Consider the following 26552-nt stretch of genomic DNA (forward strand, 5'->3'; position numbering starts at 1 on the left):
GCTGGCAGCCGTGTGCCTGCGAGTGCTTGAGGCCTTACGGGGCACGGGCAGGATGTGGGGTGGTGCTGCCAAACCCGCTCCAGCTTACATCCTGCAACGTGAGTTACTGCTGGAGCTGTTCTTATTCAGACAACTCGCTATTCCTTCCTCCGGGCCTTTACGCGCGGCTGTAATCGCACCTTGGGGTGAGTTCTGAAGCTCGTCCGCGTCTTCCCGCAGTGCGAGTGGCCTCACCCCGCTGCCCGGTGTCCGGGCGTGCTGTGCCGGGTGTCGCAGGAGCCGGCAGGACCAGCACGGCAGGACCAGCACGGCAGGACCAGCACGGCCGGGTTTTCCGAGGCTTTCCTTCAGGCACGTGTGAGCAGGGTCAGTGTTTGACACTATGCACCTCGTGCTCTGGCTTGGGAGGAACACCAGTTTGGGTCGTGAGACCTTAATAATAAACAAAAGGCACTAAATGTGGTCTGAGGGACAGTTTCCTGCATTTGGTTATTTAGTTCAGCTTAACTTGTAATAATGACTTTAAGCAAACTGGTGTGGGCCAGATCTGAAGGTGTGATGCCAAGGTAACCCTGCTCTGGCTCGGGTGCACTAGCACTGCTTGCCCTCAGCGTTAGGATGTTCATACTGAGTATGCTGGGGACCCCGGAGTTGGACCTGATGGTCCTTTGGGGTCCCTTCCAACTCGGGTATTTAATTATTATCTGTTAGGAAAGCAAAGCAGCAGTCCCTTGCCTATCCATGTCTTTTTTTTTTTTTTTTTTTTGTTTTTTTTTTTTTTCTTTCATTAGTTCATCTGTGTGTGTGTTTGTGTGCTGGAGACACGCTGGTGGGTGTTTTCTGTGGGTGATGGTGTGAAGTGTCTCTTCAGCAGTGCTGGTAGGAAAATACAACCTTGGCCAAACAAAAAACACCTCAGGACAAGCAAAATGTAATTAGTTACAACTTAGCAAGATAGGCTGCTGAGCTACACAGGGAAAGTTTGGGGAATACTTAGTGGCCACTGTATCCCACCCAGCTAAGAACAGGTGTTTTGGCATGGTCCTGTGCAGTGTGTTAGGAGAGGGTTGCTGTAACAATCTGCAAGGTAGTTAATCCCTTTTATAGCATTCCTGTATTATTATTATTACTGCTATTTTTCTGGAGACGGGAAATGAGAAAGATCTGCTTGCATTGAACCTGTTCTGGATATGGATGGATTTGTTTCATGGTGTTGATGCTTCCTTTGCAAGGGTTGTGTTTTGTATAATGCTAACAATCAGTGTCAGCTGAAACATGGGGAAAACAATGCTACAGGAGTTGTTAATGTTAAAAGAGATTCTGCTAGGTGTTTTTTGTGAAGCAGCCCTGTCCCAGACGTTGTAGGCTGGGGTAAAACTTTTCAGTGCCTTCAGGGCAGTTTCTGATAGACCGTAGAGACTCCTGTCAACTATCATGAGCCTGGCCCTCCTTATTTTTGTGGTAAAAGCCTGATTAAAAAAAAAAAAAAAAAAAAAAAAGAAACACTTCCTTGTGGTTGCTTTTCCAGCAAGTGCTCTCCAAATTAAAGTAGAAAATCTGAAGAATGGAAGAAACCTTACCTTTTTGTTTTATTTCTTTATTTTCACAGCATCTGTCCTGGCCTAATCTTGATAGCTTTTACATCATAGTAGTGGAGGTAGTTTTCTGTTTCTTTTTAATTAACTCTAGGTCTAGGTAGTGCTGAAGTTGCATTTTATAAATCATGGATGGAAGTGTCTGCAGCAAGATGTTGGCTGCCTTTGGCTCTTCAGTTACTATCTACAGCAGCTGTTCTCCTAAATGTGTTCGTCTTTTTGTCTTGTTATATCATCACTCTCAGCATGCATAAATAATTGTGTGACGTTTCTATGAAGATTTTCTTGTAATGGGAAAACTGGTACTGATACTTGTAGAAGTGGGATATAAATCAATAAATGTCAAGCTGGGAAGGGTGTGCCTGATTCAAGAGCATAGTTAGCAGTTCCTAGCCATTTTCTGATTAAAGTCTTGAACTGCTAAGTTTGGTTAACTGCCAAATGGTAACAAATAGATAATAAAAATGCCTCTCTTCCAAAGCTTTCAAAGGGTAGTAGTAGTGACTGCCTTTTGACTGGGTCCTACTTCCTCATGATTTTCCTTTTTGATAATTTCTAAATTTGCAAAAATGTTAACCTGCCAGCTTCTTGCCTCTTGTCATACAGGTGAGATGTCAGTGATACTAAGACATCACTGCAGGTGATGATCTTCCATCATCTGTGTATTTGCGGGTGCAACATCAGGAGAAGGAAATGAGGTGTTCCAAGTAATGCACAGTGAGAAGAAAGGCTTGTTTTTGTGGAGGCGAATAACTATGAAATCATATGCATAGGTTAGTTGGACCTCATGTATATGTTGTATTAATAGCGCTCAAGTAACAGCCTGGTTACAAAGAGAAATTCTAAGTATGTATGGGAGACAAAAAACTTCCTGGTTTTTGTGCCTGTGCAAATTTAAAAGAAAAGGGGGGAATAAAATAAAGCAATTTGTTAAAAATAAGCTTTATTATGTGCTTTTTGTTCACAGTTCTTGAACATTAAATGTTATAGCCTTCATATATTTTATGATTTCTAAATCTTCTGTGATTTCTTAAAAAAACAAAGCCCTTCAGCTTAGTATTAAGCCAGTAAGCAATTCCATGCTTGCACAACAGTGTCTGTCAGAGTGGACAGATGTGCTTTGTTGTATGGTGATGTTACTGTGATGCTTGAAGTTCTCTTTGTAGTTAGTGATGACAGCACTAGATTTCTAGCTTGTCAGGTCTCTAAATACTACGTGTCTCTAATATGCCCTCCAAAAATGCCATTAAGAGTTGGATGCACTGGATTCCTGCATTTTCCACAATGTTTTACAATTGCATTGCTGTCTAAGTTTTGCAGTAGTGGCAGGGTGGAACTTGAGGAGAGCAGATTTTGTTGTATTCAAGGTCACGTTGGTAGGATCCTGTGGGAGGTAGCTGTGCAGAGTAAAGGAGCTCAGGACAGCTGGCAGAGCTATAAGCATAGTGTCCTTCAGGAGCAAGAAGGGATGATGCTAATGTTTAGGAGACCAACCAGATGTACTGGGAGGCTGAAGAGGGAGCTCCAGAGTGAGACGAGCAGTATGCAGGAGGGAGAAGCAGGCACAGGCTACAAAGGCACAGTTTAGAAATATTGCTTGGTCATACAGAAATGCTGTTAGAGAAACCAAGGCTGAGCTGGAGTTGAAAGTTGCACAGGACATCAGCAGCAGCAAGAGGAGCCCCCACGGTCACACTCATATTAAACAGCTGACCAAGGGAAAGGTCTGCAACCTGGAGAGCTGCAGCTGTGTCAGCCTCTCTTCAGCTTAAGGGAAAATCACTCATTGTGCTCCTGGAACACATTTTTGGGGCCGTGAAGGAGCAGAAGGATCCAGGGAACCATAGTCTTGTCAGCATTGCTTCGGTCCTTGGGAATGTTAGGCAGTATGCCCTTGTGGAAACCATTTTTAAATGCATGAAGGAGATAATGACTGTGTGCAGTCAGCATGGATTTACCAAGGACAGATCTTGCTCCCATGACCAACCTCATTGCTTTCTCCAATGAAGTAGTTACTGGTGCTATGAACAAGGAGGATGTTGTATGCTGTACCGAGACCTTTGAAAAAGCCTTCAGTTGCCTCCCTGTCACCAGTTTGTGAGATATGTCCTGGGTAAGTGGACAGTATGCTTGGTAGAAAACTGGCTAGGCAGCCGGGCGCAAGGGGTGCAGTGCACCAGGCTGTCCAAGCTGCGGGGCCCAGTACTGCTGACTGTCCTCTTCAATGGCCTGGGCGATGGGGGGGAGTGCCCTCCATGGATCTGTGGCTGAGGTCAGATTGTGGGAAGTATTCAGAGCACTGGTTAGCAGGCTGTTTTTCAGAAGAACCTGGGCAGTTTGGAGAAATGGGCTGACAGGAACGTTTGGCAGTTCAGCATGGTGCAGTACAGGGTCTCGCGTCTGGAATGGAGCAATCCCATACACTGATACAGGCAGTGGCTGACTCTTTAGGAACCAGGTCTACAGAAAAGACCCTGGGGCAGCCGGTCTGAGCAGATGCCAAGTTGAACATGAGTCAGCAGTGCAGCGTGGCAGCAAGGAAGGCTGGCTTCATCTCAGAGTGTATTAGTAAGAATGCAACATCTGTGACCATGATTATTCCTCTCTATCGGTTACTTGTGAGATAGCATCATGAGTGCTATGTCCACATTTAGGTGCCCCAGCACGGAAAGGACACTGGGCTACGTCCAGTAGAGGCCATGAAAATGATCAGGGAGCTGGAGCACAAGGCATACAGGGGGAGGCTAAAACAGCTGAACCCTTTCAGCTTAACTTCAGATGTTTTTCCTTTAGCTGCTTAAAGGCCAGGAATTTTATATTCATTGAGGTGGTAAATTATTTTTCAGTTTTATTGCTGTGAATGGAATTCGTTGTGGCATGTCGTGCATTTGCATGTTTCCAGATTGTTTGATAAAGTCTTTTGGAAAAATGGTGGCAATATTCTGAATGCATTGCACCAATAGCACGTCCTGAAAGTGGAGTACAGTGCATGCATATTTTGTCTTGTTTCTTATTGCAAAGCATTAAAATTAGCTATTTAGCAAGTGCAAGATTTTATATTTTTTTAAGAAAGCCATTCAAAGTTATTGAAGGTGTGTTTACAACAAACTGAAATATTTTAATGTTTGCAATTTTTCATCAATGTCAGTGGTGTGCAACCAGGTAAACTCAGTTCTGATTTCTCTCCAATTTAGGTTCCTGTGTGCTTGCAGGTGTCTGCATACTCCAACTTCTAGAGAACTCTGGAAAGTTTTTTTGTCAAGTCTTCCAGCCCCTAACTACAGTTACTATTTAAAGTCTTACAGGTAGGGTTTTTTTGTTTACTTCTGTTTTTGCACAAAATGCTTGAAAAATAAATGGAGGTTTTTGCATTTTAAATCGTATTTTAGAAACAGAACACTCCTGAGCTGTCCCATTATGGAGTCAATGAAGTTAATGCCCTTGAGGGCATTCTTAAGTATATGCTCTCAGAGTACACATGTGGAACTGTGGAACCATGTGGAACTGTGTATTTGCTCCATCTTTAAGAAATATTGATTGCCCATTCTTCACATGAGAGCACCAAGTATTCCGTGTCTCTTGGGTTTAAGCCATAAAGCAAAGTAATGTGGTATACTTCGGGGGAAGAAAAAGATGTAATGCTTACACTTGCTGTTATGTGTAAACAAAAACCTGAACAAATTTTCTGGCAAATAGCAAACATAGTCCCACACATATTTTTTTAATCTCTTGCAGGGTATGATTTAGTGTCACATGACAGAGCCAAAATGTCAGACGACATCAAGAAGAGGTTTGAATTTCCTAATGCAGTTATTCAGTCACAGGTAATTTTTATTTTTTAAAACATTAGGTAAATTGAATTGTCTGTAGAAACCTTTGTTTCATGTCCTCCTGCCTGGCTCTAAAAAGGTGGTAAGAAAGAGTTTTTAGCTGCAAGCCCAGAAAACCATAAAAGTAGGTTATTCTCAAGTGTCCCGGGTGTCTCAGCCTGGAGAAGAGAAGGCTCTGGGAAGACCTTACTAGCAGCCTTCCAGTACCTAAAGGGTGCCTACTGGAAAGCTGGGGAGGGTATCTTTGTCAGGGAGTGGAGTGATAGGACAAGGGGGAATGGTCTTAAACTAAAAGAGGATAGATTTAGATCAGAGGTTAGGAGAAATTGTTCACTCAGAGGGTGATAAGGCACAGGAACTGGTTCCCCAGAGAAGCTGTGGATGCCCCATCCCTGGAGGTTTTTAAGACGAGGTTGGACAAGGCTGTGGACAACCCGATCTAGTAGGTGACATCCCTGCCCATGGCAGGGAGGTTGGAACCAGATGATCTTTAAGGTCCCTTCAAACCCAAACCATTCTGTGATTGTATGACATATTTTTCTCCTGTCTGATGAGAACTGATGTAGAATTACTGCAGTCTTGTCTGTCCTCAATAACTGTGCAATTCTGCTGTCATCAGCAGACCAAAATGCCATTATTTTCAGGTCTGTCTGTTGGCTTCTGATCATACCCACCTGTAACTTTCTAATTTAAATCAAGTGTTTACCATAGTATTTTTGATGGGCAGCAAGGAAGAAAGTAATAAGTTTTGTTATTAGGTCTATTGCTTAATTGACCTGTTATGTCTATTTTTTAATAGACCTTTACAGTTTCAGTCATTTCTCATTTCACTATTTTAAATGCTTCTCTTTAGCTATAGGGTCAGAGCTAGCTTCCCCCATTTTCTGCTTCTTCCTATTTTGAGTTCAGGGTTAAATTTGCAGCCAATTATTTGATGGATTTAGTTGATGTGAATTCAATATGGGCAACATGGTTCCTCTGCCTTTTCAGTTTAACTGAGGTTGTGTTGATTTACAGTGATTGAGTTTGAAAGAGAGACAAAGAAGTCCACTTGCAAACAGATTGGCAATTAAGTGAAGAAGTTATGTCCCTGAAAGCTAGAGTTTATCTTTAATCTAGCAAAGTGTCTTGTGCTGCAGATAAGTTCATGTTGTCTAGCCTTGGTGAGTAGGACTCAGTATCTTTTAAACAGTTTTCTGAACTTCCTTTGGTATAAGCATCACTGATATTTCTTGTTTTTTCACTACTGTCTCTTGTCTCTCTTGCCTGCTGTCTCTTGGTTTATCACTACAACTGTTTGTCATTAAGGAGTTTTTGCTGTGCTTTGGTCATTCCTCTAGCTTCCACTTCTATTCTTTGACTGCTCAAAAGCACACCGTAATCTTCCAGCTGTCATCAGACATCTGCTCTGCAAAGCATGTAGGCTGTACAGACAAAAGATAGGCAAAGTGATTGACTTGATCAGTTTTCTGGGACAAAAATGTTTACTGATAAATCAAGTTCATGGAATGCAATGGGCTAATCTGTGTTCTGACTTATCTGTATAGCTTACTCCAAAAGGCTCGTTCTGTTAAATATCTTTTTTTCCCCAGTGTAATGAACGTGGTTTTAAGGATGCAGGTGAGAATTCATTTTCTGAAGTTACTTATAATCAGGAAAATGAAAAATAATAGATTTGCTTTTTAAGTTCTCTAAGAAAAGATCTAATCTACCTGGGGAGCATGTTGTTGCTTTTGCAATGGGATAGCTGCAGAGAAACAAAGATCTGACTTTTTCCCGCTTACTCATTTCGTTTTCACAGCAGTAAGATTCTTGGATATTAAAGCATTCTCTCAGTAAAGAAAAAAAACTTTTTTTAGTCAAGTATATCAGAGTACGTATCAAAACCTTTGAAAGGCATAGTCCCTCTAGTCTAGGAAGGATTAGAGTGATGTTGTTCCTGGAAATGTGACCAGCTCTCTTGGAGTTCATCATGTTAGGCTAGCAGCTAGCATCTAAAGGAGGTGTGAATAAATCCTGAAAGGAGAAAAAAACTGGAATCATTTAAAATCTCTGTTTGTCTTTCTATATGCTACTGAAACATAAATGGTACTGGTGGCTTGGTTTGGTTTGTTTTTTTTCATCTTGGCTTCCTACTTTACTTTTTTTCCAAAAGTAAATAGCAGTGCTTGCAATGGGGGAGCAGGTGCAGCTGTTAATCTGGGTACATTGATAATCTGCAACATTTTTATTTGCTTACTGTGAAAAGATGTCTTTCTGCCTGTCTCAGAAAAGCTTGTCTGTGTAGCTGTATCAATGATTATGAAGCAAGACAGAATAAAGCATTAGAGAGAAAACAAAAGTCGAGATCCAAACACCCTGAATCATTTGAAATTTAAGGTTTAAGTCTATATTTACATTTTAAAGGGAGCTTGAGGAAATCAGGTATTTCTTCTGTTGAAATAGAATGAGAAATTTATTTTCTTACTGCTCAAATGAACAAACATACTGTTTTTAGAATTGAAGCCCTGATCTCAAGAACAACATTTTCCTGGAGAACCTTGAAAATTTAAATGAGGCTTGTTCGTGATTTCTTTACCACAGAATAGCTTTATGAGGAATACAGTTAAATCCAAATGTCTTGTTTAAAGTAAATGAAACATTTCTGGCGGTAGGTGTGCTGTTGGGAATGTAAAGGGCTTAAGTTATGGGGCTGTGTTCATCATCAGTGTTTTGTTAAACCTGTGCTGCAGAACTTTGCACAACTTCCTTATGTGTGTTCTATTGTTTCCTCTCTTGCTTCCAATGCCTTGTATAGTAAAGGATGTACAAAAGGTCAGTGCTGCCAAGTACACTGAGATCTGTGCAGCGACCTTATTGCACTCTACAGGTACCTGAAAGGCGGCTGTAGCGAGGTGGGGGTTGGTCTATTCTCCCACGTGCCTGGTGACAGGACGAGGGGAATGGGCTAAAGTTGTGCCAGGGGAGGTTTAGGTTGGATATTAGGAAGAACTTCTTTACTGAAAGGGTTGTTAGTCACTGGAATAGGCTGCCAGGGAAGTGGTTGAGTCACCATCCCTGGAGGTCTTTAGAAGACGTTTAGATGTAGAGCTTAGGGATATGGTTTAGTGGAGGACTTGTTGGAGGACTTGTTGGTGTAAGGTCAGAGGTTGGACTCGGTGATCTTGGAGGTCTCTTCCAACCTAGACTATTCTGTGATTCTGTGGTGGAGCTGTAAATGTCTGTTACAGTTGATATGTTAAAATACCTGCAATTGCGGAGTATGTAATCTTGTAAGATGTTCTGTACAACCCCCCTTGTCCCTGCGGGGGTTCCTATGGAAGTTTGTTTCCCGTCTGCTGCAGGGTAATGGTGAAAAGTATGGCAGTATTAGGGGGTTATTTAACTCTAAGATGTATTTAATCTTCCATACTAGTGTAAGTATGGTGTTTCAAATCATGATCATAGGCAACAGAAGTATGAATTCTTCCTACCAGGAAAAATAATGTTTCATCTGTATGTGTTTTTTACTTCTTTTAGGCTGTGAGTCATCTGATTGCTGCAGTACTGAAAGAAAATGTTTCTTCAGGGAAGATCAAGCAGGCATCTCAACAGGTATGTGCCATTCTTCAACTTCTTTTAAGCATCCATAGATGCTTACATTTTTCTGTGGATTTCTATTCTGTAATTTCAAGAAACCCTAAGTAAGTTAAGTATGTTGGCAATACGTGTCTGGGCGTACAGGTGGTGGCTAAGTCTTCTGGATTAGAAGGCAGAAGCCTAAATTTTGCTGAGTAGCAACATCTAGGTATGCTCAGTTGAAGGAAGTCTTGTTTATTTACATTACCAGAAGTGAAGTGTCACATGGGGAGATAATGCCATTTGAGTAAAAAACAACAACAACAAAAAACAAACAAACCAAAAAAAAAAAAAACCAACCAAACAAAAAAAAACATCAGAATAGGTAATTCATAAAGAATATCCTTTCACATGGCTGTAATGGTGTTTTCTTTCCATATGAGCTGCGTAAAGCTTACCTTTCTTTGAGAGAACATGGTGGGTCTGTTTTCTTAAGTGAGAGACAAGTGAAATGCTGGTGTCACAGCAGTGTAGGAGAGGTCTTAGGTAAGATTTCCTCCATTTGTCCTCTCCAGAAGCTGATTTGTACAGAAATGAGCAGGAAAAAAGCCTTTGGATTTTTCCTTCTAGCCTGAACTATTAACAACACCCCCTAGGCCCAAACAAGCAAACCCAAAATCAAACCTGAAAGGAGCTGAGTTTTGACATGAAGGAGTGTTTGAGGTGCATAGTTTCTCCAACAGTAGCTCCTACAAATTCCTGAGCATTGTCATGTTCTTAAATGACATTATATCTTGAGCTGAAAGCTGACTTTTCTCCTCTGCTGCCCCATTAAGTTACTTAACCGAAACATGGCAACAACTTCTCCAACAGTAGAAGATGGTTCCCCTTAATATTACATGGCATTTTTTGTTTGTTTGCTTGTTTTAGCATTTTGCAGTATTCAGGTGATTAAAAACGTTTGTTTTCCTTGTTGCTCCATTCAGGAACCACAAAGTCAGTAAACCAACTCATAAATGCAAATTTATCATCAAAACAGATGGGGGGTTTAGTGGATACTGCCAAATCTTTGTCCTTACTAGCAAATGGAGAGAGGTGAGGGCTTCCCTTGGTGAATGAAGGCAACTTACCTCTATAGCTGTTTCCCTGCCTGCCTTTAGCTGTTTGCACTATACCCTGTTACAGACACTGCTTGACGTAACAGTTTCCGAGATGTCTCCAATTATAAGATAATTTTTTTCAAGGAAAGTAAGTTGATGCTAGCTTACCTGCACAGCTGAAAAATTCTTCCACCTTACTCTTTTTTTTTTCTGAGAGAGTCCTGCCCATACTGAGAATATAGGTAATTTTGGATAGGAAACATGGGAACTGTCCTGAGGAAGCCCTTTTTAGGTGAAGAATCTGCATCCCAGCTTCTCTTTGTGATCTGTAAGATCTCAGGGGAAGCTGTTGAGCAGGTTTTTACTCAAACGTGTGTTTAAAATGAAAAGAGAAATCATTGTCAGCCTTTTTATTGCTCATCTCATACTTCCAATTTCAGACTCCTGCTCTGAACTTGCTCTGGGAGAAGTGCTGCAGTGAGAATGTTGCTTTGAGAACAGCCTGCTCCGAGGGGTTGGTGGCACTTGTTGCAGAGAACCATGCCGAGCTTGAATATGTTCTTCATGGAGCTCTCAACCTAATTCCCTCAGCAAGGTAGTGTTTGTTTACTTGATTTTGTGCCTTCTGTCAACTTGTCAGTCTTTGCTTTTTCCTTGTAAATCCAGTGGAAGAGTAGTGGCTCTGTGAAAGACTGTATTTTCAAACAGGTTGTGGCATTGAAAGCTGGCTGTGACCTGCCCTTCTGTATTGCTTTCATTTTAGCAGTGACTCTGTGGGTTTGACTCTGAAGGAAGAATTTATAGTCTATCCTGTGCATGTGAGTGGAAAGTGGTAGAAGTTTAGGCTAATGCTTTGAACTTGAAACTGGAGAACCTCAGAAGTCATGGTAATGCCTGGTTTGTTGTGTGTACCATGGGGAGAAAAATGGCAGTAACTTGCATAATGATAAGAGGTGGGGGAATAACTTCCTAATCAGCCTGTCCAAATAACTGATTATTCACAAGGAACTGCCATTAGGTTCTGGGTAAGAATTACGGATGATGGCTTTTGTTTCCATGGCTGCTAAGAAGAAATCACTTTACCTAACTTTGCAGCTATTTCCTCTTACAAAACTCTGCAAATATAATGCCTACATCTCACACTGTAGTTCTGAGATAGATGGCCTGTGCAACATACTGGGACAGTGCAGCTGTTGTGGGGGAAAAAGAAACTGTGCATGAAACTTAGAAATGGAAAGTCAAATAATGTTAGGCAAAGTGTTTCCACTCAACTCTCCCAACTTTATAAAGCTGACTTTGAGCTATCTTTGTGTCTCTTCTGACTTTTGGAAGGTAACTGGATTTCTGCACTAAGCCTTCTTGTCCTCTTCCTAGAGAATGCTAGTGTCAATATTAGCTGAAGCTACTAACTGGTGCTACACCTGTGGTGCGTTACGCTGGTGAGCTCAGCACAGAGGTTGCAGAAACCATGCTATTAAGATAAGTTTTTCACTCCTATCCTCAGAATCAGCTCTAGGCTGAAATTTCTCTTGATCAGTCTGAGCCAAAGGTGAGTTTAGCTGTGAGTAAAATGCAGTGAAATTCTGAAGAAGTCACGTGTTTAGAAAAAAAAAAAAAAAGAAAAAAAAAACTTTCTGTCCTTGTGACTTAGCTGTTTGAGGTTGGATTACTCCTAGGATCTTGCTGTGGTGATGCTGACTGCTGAGTTTACAGTAGTTGGTTACGGATTCCTAGGAAGGGTTTTGTAAGTACATTTTTATAACACGAATAATTTTTGTAAACCACTGTACTCCAAAGGACCTTCAATTTGGGGTCAAGGGAGCAATCTGCATGGTTAACAAGCACTTGTGCTATAGACTGTGAAAATGTAAGCAGTGTGGCATAATGAAACTCTCCCTTCAATTTAGCTGTGGTTTGTAGACTAAAAAATGTTAAAATCCTGATCCATGAAGAATTATTGCAATATCAGCAGTACATGGGGATTACATGGGGAAGTTAAATGTTAATACGATTTTTATGGAAGGAAAAAAATGAGTGTAAATCAGGATATTTTCGACTGAGCTAACCTTAGAAATAAAAGTAGAGTTCAAATTTTAAAAGAGCTTCACTCGTCTCCATTTCCACACCATACTTAGTTTTTTTCCATGTGATAAACCAACACAAATGGTTAGTTGCTATGCTAAGTACTGGTAGATTACGTAGGAACCCTTTACATGTATACTTTTGACATGCCTTTCCTCAGGTTGCCACAGTTCAATCCACATCCGCTATGGATTGCAAAGCAGGGTTTACCCCAGACATGGAAGTCTTTGCATTTAAAATGTCTGCAGCTTCAGTAGCCTATTAAAGCAATGGTTTGTGCTTGGTTTATTTCAGTACTGATGGTTTTTATTCTCTAGACTGTTTTAGAGTCTGTCTGCTGTTCCTTCTGCTTATTCCCAGCCCAATTTTCATCCAGGTTTGCTCTGGGGCTTTGCACTTCTGCGTGCATAGTGTCTTTAAAAGAACATATATATGAGATCAGCAGCCAGCAGAAAGGCACGTGCAACTGCCAAGCACCTGTCAGTGCTGGATGGAGTTAAGTAAATGTTTTATTGGCAAAGACTGATGATGTGTTCTTTCTTCCTTTCCTTATGTTATGGAGAATTTAACAGGGGCTTAGCATACATGGTGGTTTTTATTTTGTCAGGTGTATCAAATTCTGCATGCTAGGAAAGACATTGTTACTGTCAGAGGCACACATCCAGTGCTTGTCTGTATTAACTTTTTATGTGGTTCACACTATCTGCTGATTATACAAATGAGAAGCTATTCTTTGGTGCATTGTTGTACCTCTTGGTTAGACTCAATATGCAGTTTCCTCTGATGCCTTTAAAATCTAAACCTGATGGAATATTGTGTGTTTGGGTGTGTGTGGATGTATACACATGCATTTTTTTTTGTGCATATACACGTACATCAAATACAAAAGTATGTATACATAAGTAAATTTATACATACATGCATGATTTCACTTTGTTTTTCACAATGATCTCCAGCTTTCTGCATTTTGATTCAGCAAAACAGCTGTCCTCTGCTCATAGGAATCATCACAGTCATTTCTGTTGTAGCAGAGGGAAAAACTGTGGCCTGTATTCAATGACAGATGACCACAAATAATCAAATCATTCTACTAGAAACCTGTGAAACAATGGATTATTGTAATCTATAAGAAATTATCAGAAGGATTTTTGTGTACATATGTTTTTTGAATGTTTTTGTCACCTGAGCATGTGTGCTTGTAGGGAAATTCTTGCAATATGTCATGCAATGTGCTGTTTGAGTTCAGGAGTGGCGTGCAAAGCCTAAAGCAGGCATTTGTGCCCCCCCCCCATCAGGGAATTCAGGCCAGCAGTACTGGAATATCAGAACAGTCAAGCCTGTTTTCTTACTGTTTTTGCATTTTCTGTGCTGAATGGTTACTCTGTTGGAGCTGGGGGACATGCCAGCAGATTTACCTTTAAATGGCTGTGCCCTTGGCTGTAGTGTTTTGAGGGCTGTCATTCTCTTTCTCCCTGTCGCTGTCCAAAAGATCCTTCTTCCTCCTCCCCTCTGTGTGTTAGGCTGGATGCATTGGGATTTGGAGGCCTGCTCCGCTCCTTTCTTTGGTTGCTTGGCAACAGATTTCTGCATAACCTCATATTTTCGTGTATGGTCAGATTTCAGTGTTTCAAGAGGCAGGTGTCATGGCAGCCAGTAATTTTAATGATTACTGGCACATTTTGTAACTAATCCATTTTCGGAAGAAAGAAAGAAAACAGGAGCACGTTCTGTCTGTTTTGACTGGGGTCAGTGTTTTCCAGCACTACTGGCAAGAGTATGAAAGGCACAGAAGAGTACATATACTTCTTTGTCTGTGTCTGGTATATGAATCTAAACTTCTATTGCTGGGATATCCACTGTGGGAATCTCCAGATGTTCCCTATCATACCTTACCAACTTATGGAAGAGTCTGTCTGCAGGTGGTGTTAAATTCAGTAAAGATCTGGCAGTTAGAAGTGACATTTGTCCATTTTCTTTGATGTGAATTTGAGGTTTTGATTTTATAATCATACTATCCTTTGCATTTTCAATTTTTTGAATCTTCAGTAAAGTATTTGTAAATATCAAGCCTTGCTGTTTGTTTGTGATTACACATTGTTAACCCATGTTTTTGAGCTGATGATGGTCCAGCCAGTGTGTGCAAACTTGGGTCTTTTAACAGTGCTCATAGGAAGTCTCAGTGGTCTTGGATGTAAATTCCTTATATTTGTTCAGATTTTTTTTGATATCACTTCAAAGTCTGAATGTACATAGATCAGTCCATAGTTTAGGAAGGTTTTTATGGAGCACACTGCATTCTGTGCCAAACAGTTAACGTTACTGAATCTCAATTTGTTCATCTGCTAAATGAGAATGATGGTTTCTGTCCCTCTTGCAAGAGGCTTGCATCAATTCTGCATAACTTCTTGTTTCCAGCTGGCCATTCAAGGAGTTCCTGCAGTGTTACATCTACTGATGGAGAAGTGGAGTTACAGATAAATCTGTTTTCTTCCTGCTAGGAAGGAAAGAGGGCAAATAGGAAATCAAACCAAAAAAACCCTCTAGCCTTCAATTATTTTTTCCTCCTGTATTTCGCTATGTATGATAGAACCAACTTCTTATCTTTGTCAGATGGTGATCTTTTATAGTAGTATATTGTGTTAGCTCTTCCTGTTCGTTTTGCTTCCGCTAAAGGGATGTTTTAGTGATATGAGTAGTGATCTATCTGATAGATTTTTAGGGGATGATGTTTTAACTGTAGAGCATTTTCTAGATGAACAGTCCAAGAATCAGTCATGAGTTTCTTCCTCTGCCTGCATTTTCATCTTACAATAAGTGATTTGTTACAGAATCCATTCTATTTTCTAAAACAGGGATTGGTTTGGATTTGTTGTGGTCTGGTTTGAAAGGACACTTCATTATGAAGAAGAAAACAAAATTTTGAAGATTGTCCTCACAAGCTCAGCCAAGCTATATCAACCTCTAGAATTGTTAAGGTCCTTACTGCATGTTCAGGAGAGCTTTTATTCCCCCTTATGTGGACTTTATTACTTTCACTAACATTTTCCTTGGAAAGTGGGGGAAATCCTATGAAACTTTCAGAAATACTGCGTTTTCACTGAAAGTGTACTTAATGTAGGTGGAGGGAGATAAAATTGTTCTACGTAACGTTCTCTTGAGATCTAAAGTCAGAATAAGCTAGATACCTCAAGTGTTTTTTATGAGAACATAAGTTTCAGTGTAGAGTATTTGGGTGATTTCTCTTGTGGTCAGAGGCACGGTGGAAATCTGTGTGTACCATGCTGAATATTTGCCTATGTCCTTGTATTCAGAGAATAGCTTTTTTAGGTTTTAACATGTTAAAAGTACCAATGTCCATGAAGCTGGAGACAGCATGTGCTTGTCAGATTGGGTGGAAAGAAACTATCAAAGGTGTTAGTTGGTGCATTAATTCTTGTCTCTGCTATTTTGTTCATTTTGTGAAAAGGAAAATAAAGATGTGTGGATACACAACTTGCCCAAAATTGTGTAGACAAATGTGAGGAGTTCCATAAGGAAAATTCAGGGCTTCTTGACTGTCAGTTGTATTCCACCTCTTACAAAATAATCAACTAACTTGGATCCATACCTGATAGTAATTTATTTCTTTTTGTCAACAGGAATGTGCATGGTTTAGTAAAAACTATTTGGAAATTACTACAGATTCAAGCTGTACAACTGGGAAGAGATGGAGATGAGGCTGTTCGGAATCTGTATGGAATCAGGTTAGTTTCACATTGGTTTATTTAGGTGCCTAACAACATTTGTTTGATTTCTAGAAACAAGCCCCACAAATGTTAATACTGGCTTTCAGTCCTTTTATATGTTTATTTATCTTGGTACTTTTGATCCCGCTAAGCAATTCTGACCAAATTTGGTAGAGTAGTGGGTATATAAGAAAGTTAAGTATTACATATTTCTTGGGTGATTTGCAGGACGGGTGACTGGGTAGAACTCAACCTAGCTGGCAAAAAGGCTTCGTTTTTGAGCTCAGCCTTTATTACCTTCATAAATGCTTAGCTGTGGAGGAAGATGTTATTCAAAGTTCACACCTGTAGAAAAACTCAATGACCAAGTGGTTATTGATAATTAACAGTCCTCATGATACAAATAATTCATATAATTCTATTATTAATGGAATAATTTGTCACAGCCATCACTGCACATGTGTAGCCTATATTGTAAAAATCCTTGATACACAGAGAGCCAGAGTTATTTCAGAAGTAGTCCATTCATTCCTTTGGGTGAGCAGCAACAAATGAGAGAGTTTTACCATTAAGGGGGAAGGCTTCCATGAAACAAGTAAGTTGATGAGGATATCTGATGGTCATGGTATAATTGCCTGAGGTGATTCTTGGCTGCTTTTTTTAACCCAGCTCTGGAATTCCTTTAATGCCTTAGGCATATCTGAGTGTCTCGTTAGGATAAGTATGGAGTATATCTGAGCTTTTTTCTTTTCACAAAACACTGAAACAAAACATGCAGTAGTTAAAAGTTCCATGTGAACTCATCACCTCCAGGGAATTCATGAATATCTTAGAACAGCATATTCTTAATTTCCATGAACAAGCAATGCACCCTTGCGGCAGAGAAGGCTTATAGCAGCCTGGGATACATAAGGAAGAGGGTTGCCAGCAGGGTGACAGAAGTGATCCTTTCCTCTGCTCAACCATGGTGAAGGACATCAGAGTGCTGGGTCTCCTGCTCACTTGTCAGCACAAGAAAAGATAGAGACTTACTGGAGACAGTCCAAAAAAGGAACACAAAGATGATGGAGGGACTGGTGCATCTTTCATATAAGGAGGGGCTGAGAGAACTGGGACTGTTCAGTCTGGAGAAGAGAAGGCTCAAGGGGACTTTATCCATGAGTATAAATACCTGATGGAAGGGAATGAAGAAGAGTTACCTAGATGGTCACGTCTATTGACAGGATAAGAGGCAATGGGCACAAATTGGAATGCAGGTGTTTCCACATAAACTCAAGAAAATACTTTTTTTTTTTTTTTGACTATGCAAGTGATCAAGCACTGGAGCATGTTGCTTAGGAGGATGTGGAGTCTCTGTCCTTGGAGATGATTAAAGGTCTGGGAAGCCTTCTCTAGCTGACTCTGCTTGAGCAGATGGGTTGGACTAGATAATCTCAGGATGTCCCTTCTAACTTAAACAGTTCTCTGATTCTGTGATATTTGGTTGAAAGTTTTAAGGAGTTTAATAGTAGAGAGATAAGACGACCACCAGAAGCTCAAGAGAGGCAAGGGCAACAGGAAGGCTGTTTAAGAAAAAGAACAAATACTGGGACTTATGCATACTTTGTAGCTTGATGATTGCCAATGGTCCTTTTATGTTAGGTAGACTGGGGGCCTCTTTCCTCTACCTATTTTTCCAGCTTTGTTTCTGCTATTGAAGTGAGCTTACTAAATGCTTTTACTGTTAAAGTGGTTGCCATGTAAAAATAAACAATTTCAAAATGCATTCAGAGCTACTAATAAAAAGCAGCTCGCCATGCAGTAGCAGTCTTCCTGAGGGGACATCTTGGTGATTTCATCCAGCTCTAGGGAAACCGTGAGTCAGTGCTGATATTAACGGCTACTTTTGTGTCTTCTTCATCTGGAGAAGATCCAAGCTCTGGTCATCAATGTTTTTCAAATTTTATTTTATTCAGGGAATGGATACAATAACATGTTTTAACTCTAATGCTTTAAGAGTATAAAAGGCACTGTTAGGTAGAGGAGAGTCATGTCTTCTCCTCACTATTTCATTTTGTTTAGGTAAAGTGGAAGACACTTCTGGAGAGCTGTATATAATTGCATTCCTGGACTCCCGTGTGTCTTTGTTTTTCTGGTTATATCAGTTCTCTATACAAAGTTAATACATCTAAAGAACGATTTTAATTGAAAAAAGCAGGTAATGAAGGCTAGTGAGATGGAAGTCTTTTGAAAACGTTTTCTTCTGTAGTAAATAAACTTTTTTTTATGTCTCATTGTAGAAAAGGCGAAGTTAAAGGGGCTTAATCCAGGCTCCATGTGAAAAAGAGTGTAGTAGGATGTGGTTGGAATACAGGAACAGCCTTTCTCCAGTTGGGCAAAGAAAGACTATTTTTCCCTTGCAAAATCAAAAATGCTGGTAGCGTACAAGGAAAAGGTGAAGTTTTATAATTCAGAATTGTTTATGGTTATTTAAATTAATAGAGAACTGAAAATCAACAGCAGACTTGCATGTCTTAGACTTATTTTTGTTTTTCCTTTTGCTTCTGCTTTACTCCAGAGAAGAAAAACATTACATTGGTTGTTTGACTTAGTCTTGAATACCTAGTAGGTCAAAACTCTCCGACTTTTGACATCTGGCATGTTTTTGTTGTTGTTTACAAAAAGCTATGTCTTTATTCAATGAGTTGTTAAGTTACAAACATTATAGTTGAGTTCTATCATATGCTATAGTGTTTCTAGTATATTGCACCAGACTGTTAATGTGCCACTGTCATTAAAACTTAAATTCTGATATAAATTTGAGAATAAGTACAATGACTCACCAATAGAAACATCCCATTACATTTTTCTCATGTTATGCTGTCAGCTATGCAAAATATTCTATACGTAAATCATTAATGAAGATTCAAAAGTAGAATTATGTTCACAAGGAGCTGGCAATTCTCATCTCTTTGGATGTTTGTTGAAACAATATTAAGGACTAAAAAATAGATTTGGCTTTAAGGCCAACGTTAGTTATGGATAATAGAATTACTTTTACAGTGCACATTCTTGTGATGATACAATATTGTGAACAGATCCTGAAAAGAAATGGGGGAAAATAATGTGCAATTTGAGGAATTTTGTCTGGTTATGTTTTCTGATTTCTTTTGGGGAAGCCTTTGTAGTTTTAGGGCTAGGATTCTCCAATTTCTTTAAGCAAATCAACCTTGGAAAACAGGGAAGGGATTGTCTCTCTTGTTGGAGAAAGCAGGAAATGTTCCTTTTACCGTAGTAAGTTGGTAGAGAACAGCCTCATTTATCATTTAGTTCCTAATTGTTTCCATAAGCTGTGTAAGTATTGCTGTCTTTCTGAATAAATAGTGTTCCAAGGGCAGATAAATACCAAACCAAATATGCTATTTTGTAAGGATGTGTGAAATAATTGATGTGACTTTTAAATTCACATATGGGATGGTCTGCATTTTTGGTGATGAAGTTGGGACCAGCTGTAGCAGAGACAGAAGTAGCCTGGAAGTCATTCTCACTTTGGGTGAGAACTGAGCATTCTCAGTCAATTAATTCTCTCTCTGGTCTGGCATAAAGTTGTCCACTGGTTTCCTGTGAATATTAACATGCCTGTCCAGTAACCCAACCTTAAGCTGAATGGAGTGGAAGGGCAGGGAAGAGCAATTTTTATGAGAAACATTTGTCAGCATCCTCAGTCCAGTTGGGTTATGGCAGACACTCACAGAACCTTGGCTACACATTTTTGCTGGAAGCCATTGACTTTTTTTTAAATGGAATAGTGTTTTATGTTATTATTAATCATTCATTTTGCATGGTTTTGTTGTCTTAAAAATTCTGGAGAACTGTTTCTCCCATGTGTTTAGCTTGTAACAAACTTTCTGAAATAAAAATTTAGAGAAGGTAGAAAAATGCTTTCAGAATTCATGTTAGATGGAATAAAATACTACATCATGGTTTTGAAAGGGTCAGGGTTACAGCGGCATGCATAGAAGTGTATGTTGACTGCAGATGCTGTTTCCTCATACAGAAAAAGCAATACGTCACTGATTTTGTTCTCTAAATCAGATTGGAGCTCTCTCATGTTCAGAGATGGAGCAAAAAGGTTGAGGTGACCTAAAAGCTAATAATTTTTGCTTTATTGTTGTCCCTCCATAAGACAACTCGTTGTTTCCCTAGGTGCTCACGTATTCACAGCTGGATATGTCTGGTTGTGCATTTTACTTTATCCTGAAGCCACTGGCAATAATTTAGGATAGAAGAATTGTAATGATGTGCATTTCATACTGCTGTGCGAGGGATCCTTAAGTTAGCGCTGAAGATAAATTTCTTGGCACGTGCCTAGTTCTCCTACTGCCAAATGTAACTTCTTTGGTTTGCATGTTTTGATGTTTCATTCTTAATCACTGTTCATTGTGGAGCTTAACAGATTTCTTTTAGTGTACAGTTCAGTGCAGTTATGTTAGTATCAGAGCACACAAAATTTGCCATAAAAGGCTTGCTTTTTTCTGGATACTAAGCCATTTCAATTTGAGACTTGACCATCATGTGTGCCTACTTTTTAAAGGTTTCACTTATCTCAGCATCACAGGAGCACTTAAATGGCTGAAGATACACTCCTCTCATTAGGAAAGGTAATTAAATCTTAAAATAATGACAAAGGTACTGAAATTTTGCCCAGAGAAACTGTGGATACCCCATTCCTGGAAGTGTTCAAGGCCAGGTTGGCTGGGGCTTTGAGCAGCCTGGTCTGGTGGGAGGTGTCCCTGATCTAGTGGGTGATATCCCTGCCCATGGCAGCAGGGTTGGACCTCTGATCTTTGAAGTCCCTTCCAACCCAAGCTGTTCTATGATTTTGTGATCCTATGAAATAAGATGTTGTCACACTGTATGTCTCGTACTTGCCTGTACTCTTTCAACGTTTTCTGGCATGATATGAGTTGTGCTATTTCTAGCTTGCTGTGTCAAAAATGGTCCTGTCTATGATTTGCTGGACTCTTGTGGTAGACAAGCAACTACTTTTTTGTTTCTGGCATGTTGTATGTGGTCTTGGAAAGCTACAATGTGACAATAGCCTTACTATTTCTAGTCTTCCTACATAGATTGTAGAATACTCTTAATTCAAATGTTTGCAGAATCAAGGAAAGTGGACATTTGAAGATCACATATATAAGTAAACAATTCTTAGGGTAATGAATATGGCAAGTATGACACACCTCTAGCTCCCAAATGAATGCCAGAGCTGTAATGCATGCATCCTTATGATCTTACTTAATATATGTTTTCTGAACATGCTGTCAGTAGTCCATTGAATTGGTCGGTCTTGTGAAAGTCCCTGTAATTTCAAATTACGTATTTTCTTGAGGAGAATCACACCTTTTTGGAAGAAAAATTATTTGAGGAGCAGAGGGAAGAATTCAGTGTAAAAAAATAAAATAAAATAAAAAAATCTTCTGTGCTTTATGTTCATGTTCCAGTGACTGATTTTTTATTATTATTATTATTATTTTTAAGCTAGCTACCTGAGTAAGCTGAAAGCTACTAGGGAGAATGCAATGAAGACAGATCTACACTCTTTTTCAGCAGTGCCCAGTGACAGAAGAAGACACAACAGACATAAACTGAAACACAGGAGGCTCTGTCTGAACATTAGGAAGCATTTTTTCACTCTGTGGGTGACTGAGCACTGGCACAGGTTGCCCAGAGAGTCTGTGGCATCTCCCTCCTTGGAGATCTTCAGAAGGCACCTCGACATGGTCCCAGGCAACCTGCTCTGGGTGTCCCTGCTTGATCCAGGGGATTAGACCAGATGGCCTTTCAGAGGTCATTTCCTACCTCAGCCTTTCTTTGTTGATGTGAATTAATTCTTTTTTAGAGATTTAAATACAGTAATTTAAATTGCACTCCTTTTAGGTTAATTAAAGAGATGGAAGGCATTTCCATTTTCCACTTGTCTTCAGGAATTATAACCTTGTAGTTGGTCTCAGATCCATAAGCTCATATTGTTCAGTTATGTCTCTATCAATAAAAAACTTTGTTCTTGTGCCTAAAAGCATATTACAAAACTTTTTTTGCTGTGTGAATATGCTTCCATAGCAAAAGATGCTTTTTAAATCAAAGCAAGATTTTCTACATATTTGTACCCAAAGATCCTACGCAGTTTGAATTTAATGTTCAGGCTCCAATACTCCGTTTTCCTTTCTCATGCAAACATACTGTAGTTCAATAACTTGGTTTTTGCTTCTTATAGAACAAAAAGTGTACTTCAGGCTCCCCCCACCTCCTGCTCAGCTCCTCTTCCCACCTGCTCCTATCACTGTTTGATGGCAGTGTTTAAGGGTAGTCACTGTTTAATGGGAGCTTAGCAGTTCTGCACGTTGTAGGTGGCCTTCAGTCATGGACTCTGGAGGTGGGGACAATGTTGGTGATGAGATTGATCTGAGAAGAGCAGGTGACTTTGCGGCCTCAGGGTCCTTTCCAAGTGTGACAGTCGTCACAGGGCTGGCAGAAAAGAGCGTGTTTCTAGGCTGCTGGTGTGGCCAGCCGTTCTCTTTCCCCTACCTCTAAAAAAGGAGCTAGGGGGAGGGGTAGTCTGTTGGGAGCAGATCTAAAGCATTTGGCAGGACAAATGGTCTCTTTGGTTTCACACGCTGGATATTAGTACCTGTGCTTGAAAGACCAGAGTGAAGTGTGCCTTGGTTGAAATTATTCTGTGGGTATTACTTGGAGACTACTGCTAGAGCCCAGTGTTGCTACCAGTGCAAGTCAGGCAACACAACTAAACTGTGATCCTTAGGTGTTGATTTTAAACAAAAATAGAAGGGGGTCAAAGCTTTCCAAAGAGTCTTCATTTTAATCATGTTTCCCAAACATCCAGTAAAATGTGCTCATTTGATAGTGTAACAGTCATAGCAAAGCTGGTAAAGAGAGCTGGTAATATGAGGGAATGAAACCGTCCATTTCAGCAGCTGCTTTTATTCTGAACATAGTTACCTTTCACACTCACTTCTTGCATTTTAGATCCAAATATGATTTCTCTGTATTTCAGGAACAGTCCTCATCCATTAATCACTGTCCTTGAAAACAGACCTGATTGCTGGCCAGTTCTACTGCAACAGATAACAGTATTTTTCCAACAGTGTCCAGAGAGGTAAATAAATGAATGAACAAAAAATAGCAAACGTAGATAACTGAATTGTCAGTGTATTTTTTTTTCTTGAAGGTAGCTGCAATGGTCAAGGTTTGTATGTAAGCAGTAAGAAGAATGTCTTTCAAAACCGATAATTATAAGATGTAATGACACAATTTAAAGTTTAAGAGCAGAACAACAAAGTACTAAGATGATCCATTAAGAATCCAGGTTTTAATTTTGTTTTCTTAACTCTTCTGTGTTAATATTTTTTTATGGATTTGGAGAAAATTGTGCAAAGTTAATAATATTTTGGGAAACTTGCTTGGAAACGATCAATTTTGATTACTTGCTTTTGTAAGCAGAGGTAAAAATAAAGTCTCATAATAGTAAATAATATATTAGAATATAATATACTACAGCGAATAATAGTTAAAAAAAAAAAAAAAAAAGTGGATTCCTGTTAAATGCCAGATACCATGAATACTGTAATTGAGCTACTAATGGAAAAACAGGTCACTAATCCTATTGAAAACTGTGCTCTCTGGCATATTTTGGCAAGTGGAGTTTTACAGGGATAAAAATGATTGATGTTTGCCAAGATTTTGACTGCTTAGATGATTTAAAACCACCACAGATGAAGATGATGACTAGTATGCAGATATAAGCAAAACATGCAAATGATACAGAGAAAGCATGGGAGATGATATCTCCTAGTTATGGATGAGGGCTCTACAAATGGTGCATACTTATTGAAAATCAATGGCACAGTCATATTATAAAAAGTCTTAACAAGAAACAAATATCCAAGTTACCAACAACTTCAACGTTCTTTCATGCTCATCTCCAAGAAACTTGTCCAATAAATCTTCAGTATAAGATACCAAATGTTGTAGCAGCATTGCAGGCAAATGTTTTCAGTGATTTTACAGCCATATGTATGCATTTCAGATAAAAAGGATCTCCTTCCTCCTGTTTTCTCAGAGACTTGAACAAATCCAACAGAGTAATGGTACAGTGAAACAGACTTATGTCTGCAAATTTAAAACATTATTTGCAGATTTGTTTCTCTACTCAGCTGCTAAATCTCGGACTCATGAAGAGTGCTGTCGGAGGTCTGACCGGTGGAATGAATTGTGAATTTGTTGCTGGTGGTTTATATGGAATTAAAATAGGAGTTAATCTTACTGAAAAGGCAGACATCTTAAACTTCCTTGCTGCTTTTTGTATAAAGGTTTCTGTGGACTAACTTCTAGACTGAGAATATACGGATGTGGGTTTATTAGGGAGTCATGTTCAAGTTATACATCAGGGCCGAGTCTTGTTTGAAACAATTTTGATTTTCTGTATATTTTTAATGTATTGGCCATTAACTTAATTTGATTGTTCTAATAATGTCAAGATCAGCTGGTATTTGTAACATGGTCAAACTGGAAGACTTATTCTGTGATAAATTCTTTGTCAGGAAGCCATGTTTGTTAAACTACCTGTTTTTGGCCAATGGTCTTTAACAACTATAGGAAACAACTAGGAAGGAATGGATGGCTCTTTTTAAATGAAATCATTTTTTTGTAGTTCAAGATGTTTCGGAATAGTGCTGTCCAAGTACTGCTTCACTATGATACAATAGTCTCTTGGAACATTCAGCAAGGAAAGTCACTTTCTTGAATTGTTGACTTAAAAAAAAAAAAAAAAAAAAAAAAGCCGTGTATCTGATTTGCAAGTATATATCAAGTCATAGTCATGCTTAAATACTGTCTTATCCAAATGCACTTCATTGTATAGTTGCTGCTTGTGATCTTAAGTTCTTTGTGCCAGTTAGTCAAACTTGGTTGTGGTAAGATTTACTAATTCTTTTCGTAGCACCTTTATGTGCTTATGTATCCTGTAAATTACTGCAGACCTAGGGAATGTCACATTGCTTGGGTTTTCTTTGTATCTTGTTCAGTTTATAGTAGAAAGCAATCTTGGCAAACTTATTTTTTGAACTGCAGGGCACAGAGTTCTTGTGTTGGTATAATGGCTCCATTTCTAAGATACCTATATTGTGAACCATCTCAGTTACGGGAAAATGCTGAATTGCGAATGGGATTACTTAGGATTTTACTTCAGCCACGTGGTCCAATGCATGCTGAAGCACCATCAGTGCTGGAACGCCAGATTCTTCAACTTCTGTGTGATTTGATTCCACACCTTCAGGTAGAGTTGTTGACCGACCTTGCCTTTTATGAATGCTATCAAGGCAGTAATAGTGCTATTACTGAGTTTCAAGTGTGCAAATATAGCACTGTCTTTCATTTTCTGTAGACCTCATTTGTTGATAGTAAAGAAATTGAATAAACTGTCTGTTCCTAGGAAAAAAGTGATTATTTTTTAGGTGTTTAAATCTGCCTATTAAGATGTAAATTGAAAGACGTTTACAAGAACTGTTAGCCATTAGTTGCTCAGGAAACATACAGTAAACTTGTAGGAGGTACCCATGAATATTGTTCAAGTGTAGTCTATTTGTCAAAAACTTATTGTTCTGTTAACTTAAAAATTGTATTAAAATGAAACAAACTATATGAGAAGTGTGATTTAAGTACTTCTAGGTGTTTCTGTGTCCCTCTTTGTAACAAAATGAATTAATGGATATGAAAGCAAAACTTAGCCCTTCTGTAATATGCTGAAGCTTTTGAGTATACTTTTTAGTTGACAATGACATTTGCTTGGAGCTAGGATTTCATTTTTCTGTCCCCTTTAGGTCTAGGGTATTGATTCAAGTTAATAGCTCTGCTTTGCCACATGCTTTAATGTAACATTGATCAAGCTTTTTTGTTCTCTCTGTGTACCTTTTTCTTTCCTCTGTAATACAGTTAGAACACCATATTTAGTTTAAAGTAAACATGATGTTGTGGTATTATTTTCTTAGAGAGAGGGTTTGAAAACAGTCATAATGTCAAACTAAATAGGCCACAAGGAATCTGGCAACTTCTTCCTCCTTAGGGATATTTTCTATTGGTAGCTACTTCTCACAACGTTTTGGACAAATAACTTGTATTATGCACATCTGTCATGGTTCAGGTCTAGTCTTTGTGATGACAAGTACTTGCTGTCCCTTTTAGTCATAGGGATGCTTCTGATTTTTTGTCTTTATTCTATGAGATTTTCAGTGTAACATTGTGTCCTTAATGTATGACCAAGACTCTGACTTTGTTAAAATTAGCCACAAAATGGCATTGAAGACAATTTGTAAACTCAATTATGAACCTTTATTTCCTCTGTGCTCCTTGGTACTTATGCTTTTTTTTTTTTTTTAACTAACGTTCACTTACATTTTTTTAAACTTCTGCAAATACTTTAGTTTTATCCATTTTATGTTTCTGCCTTGCCTGAGTTAATTTCACAGTGGAAAGGGAAATACTGCTTGAAGAAGCATGTATAATGTACTGTCATTCCTTCTCCTTTCTTTTCTGAACCCCAGAGTTCTTCTTAAACTTCAAGGTCAGCCTCATTTAATCCTCTGTACTGAGATATTAGGAAGAGTT

General features: G+C 39.2%; 1 protein-coding gene across 3 annotated transcripts in view; it reads left to right on the forward strand.

Annotated features, from left to right (window-relative positions):
• The first annotated feature begins 4789 nt into the window (after positions 1-4789).
• FOCAD (focadhesin) overlaps positions 4790-26552 on the forward strand; it is a 109797-nt gene continuing 88034 nt past the window's right edge. Inside the window, exons 1-7 of one of the 3 annotated variants that reach the window (XM_035309408.1) lie at positions 4790-4900; positions 5331-5419; positions 8945-9019; positions 10524-10678; positions 15804-15908; positions 22945-23046; positions 25020-25224. In XM_035309408.1, coding sequence (XP_035165299.1) covers positions 5363-5419; positions 8945-9019; positions 10524-10678; positions 15804-15908; positions 22945-23046; positions 25020-25224 — 699 coding nt within the window. In that variant the 5' untranslated portion in view covers positions 4790-4900; positions 5331-5362. Of the gene's footprint in view, positions 4901-5324; positions 5420-8944; positions 9020-10523; positions 10679-15803; positions 15909-22944; positions 23047-25019; positions 25225-26552 lie in introns of those variants that run through there. The other 2 variants (XM_035309407.1, XM_035309409.1) reach the window with 2 other exon arrangements.

This window comes from Oxyura jamaicensis, chromosome Z (genome assembly GCF_011077185.1).
Source record: "Oxyura jamaicensis isolate SHBP4307 breed ruddy duck chromosome Z, BPBGC_Ojam_1.0, whole genome shotgun sequence".
NCBI classification, from domain to species: Eukaryota; Metazoa; Chordata; class Aves; order Anseriformes; family Anatidae; genus Oxyura; species Oxyura jamaicensis.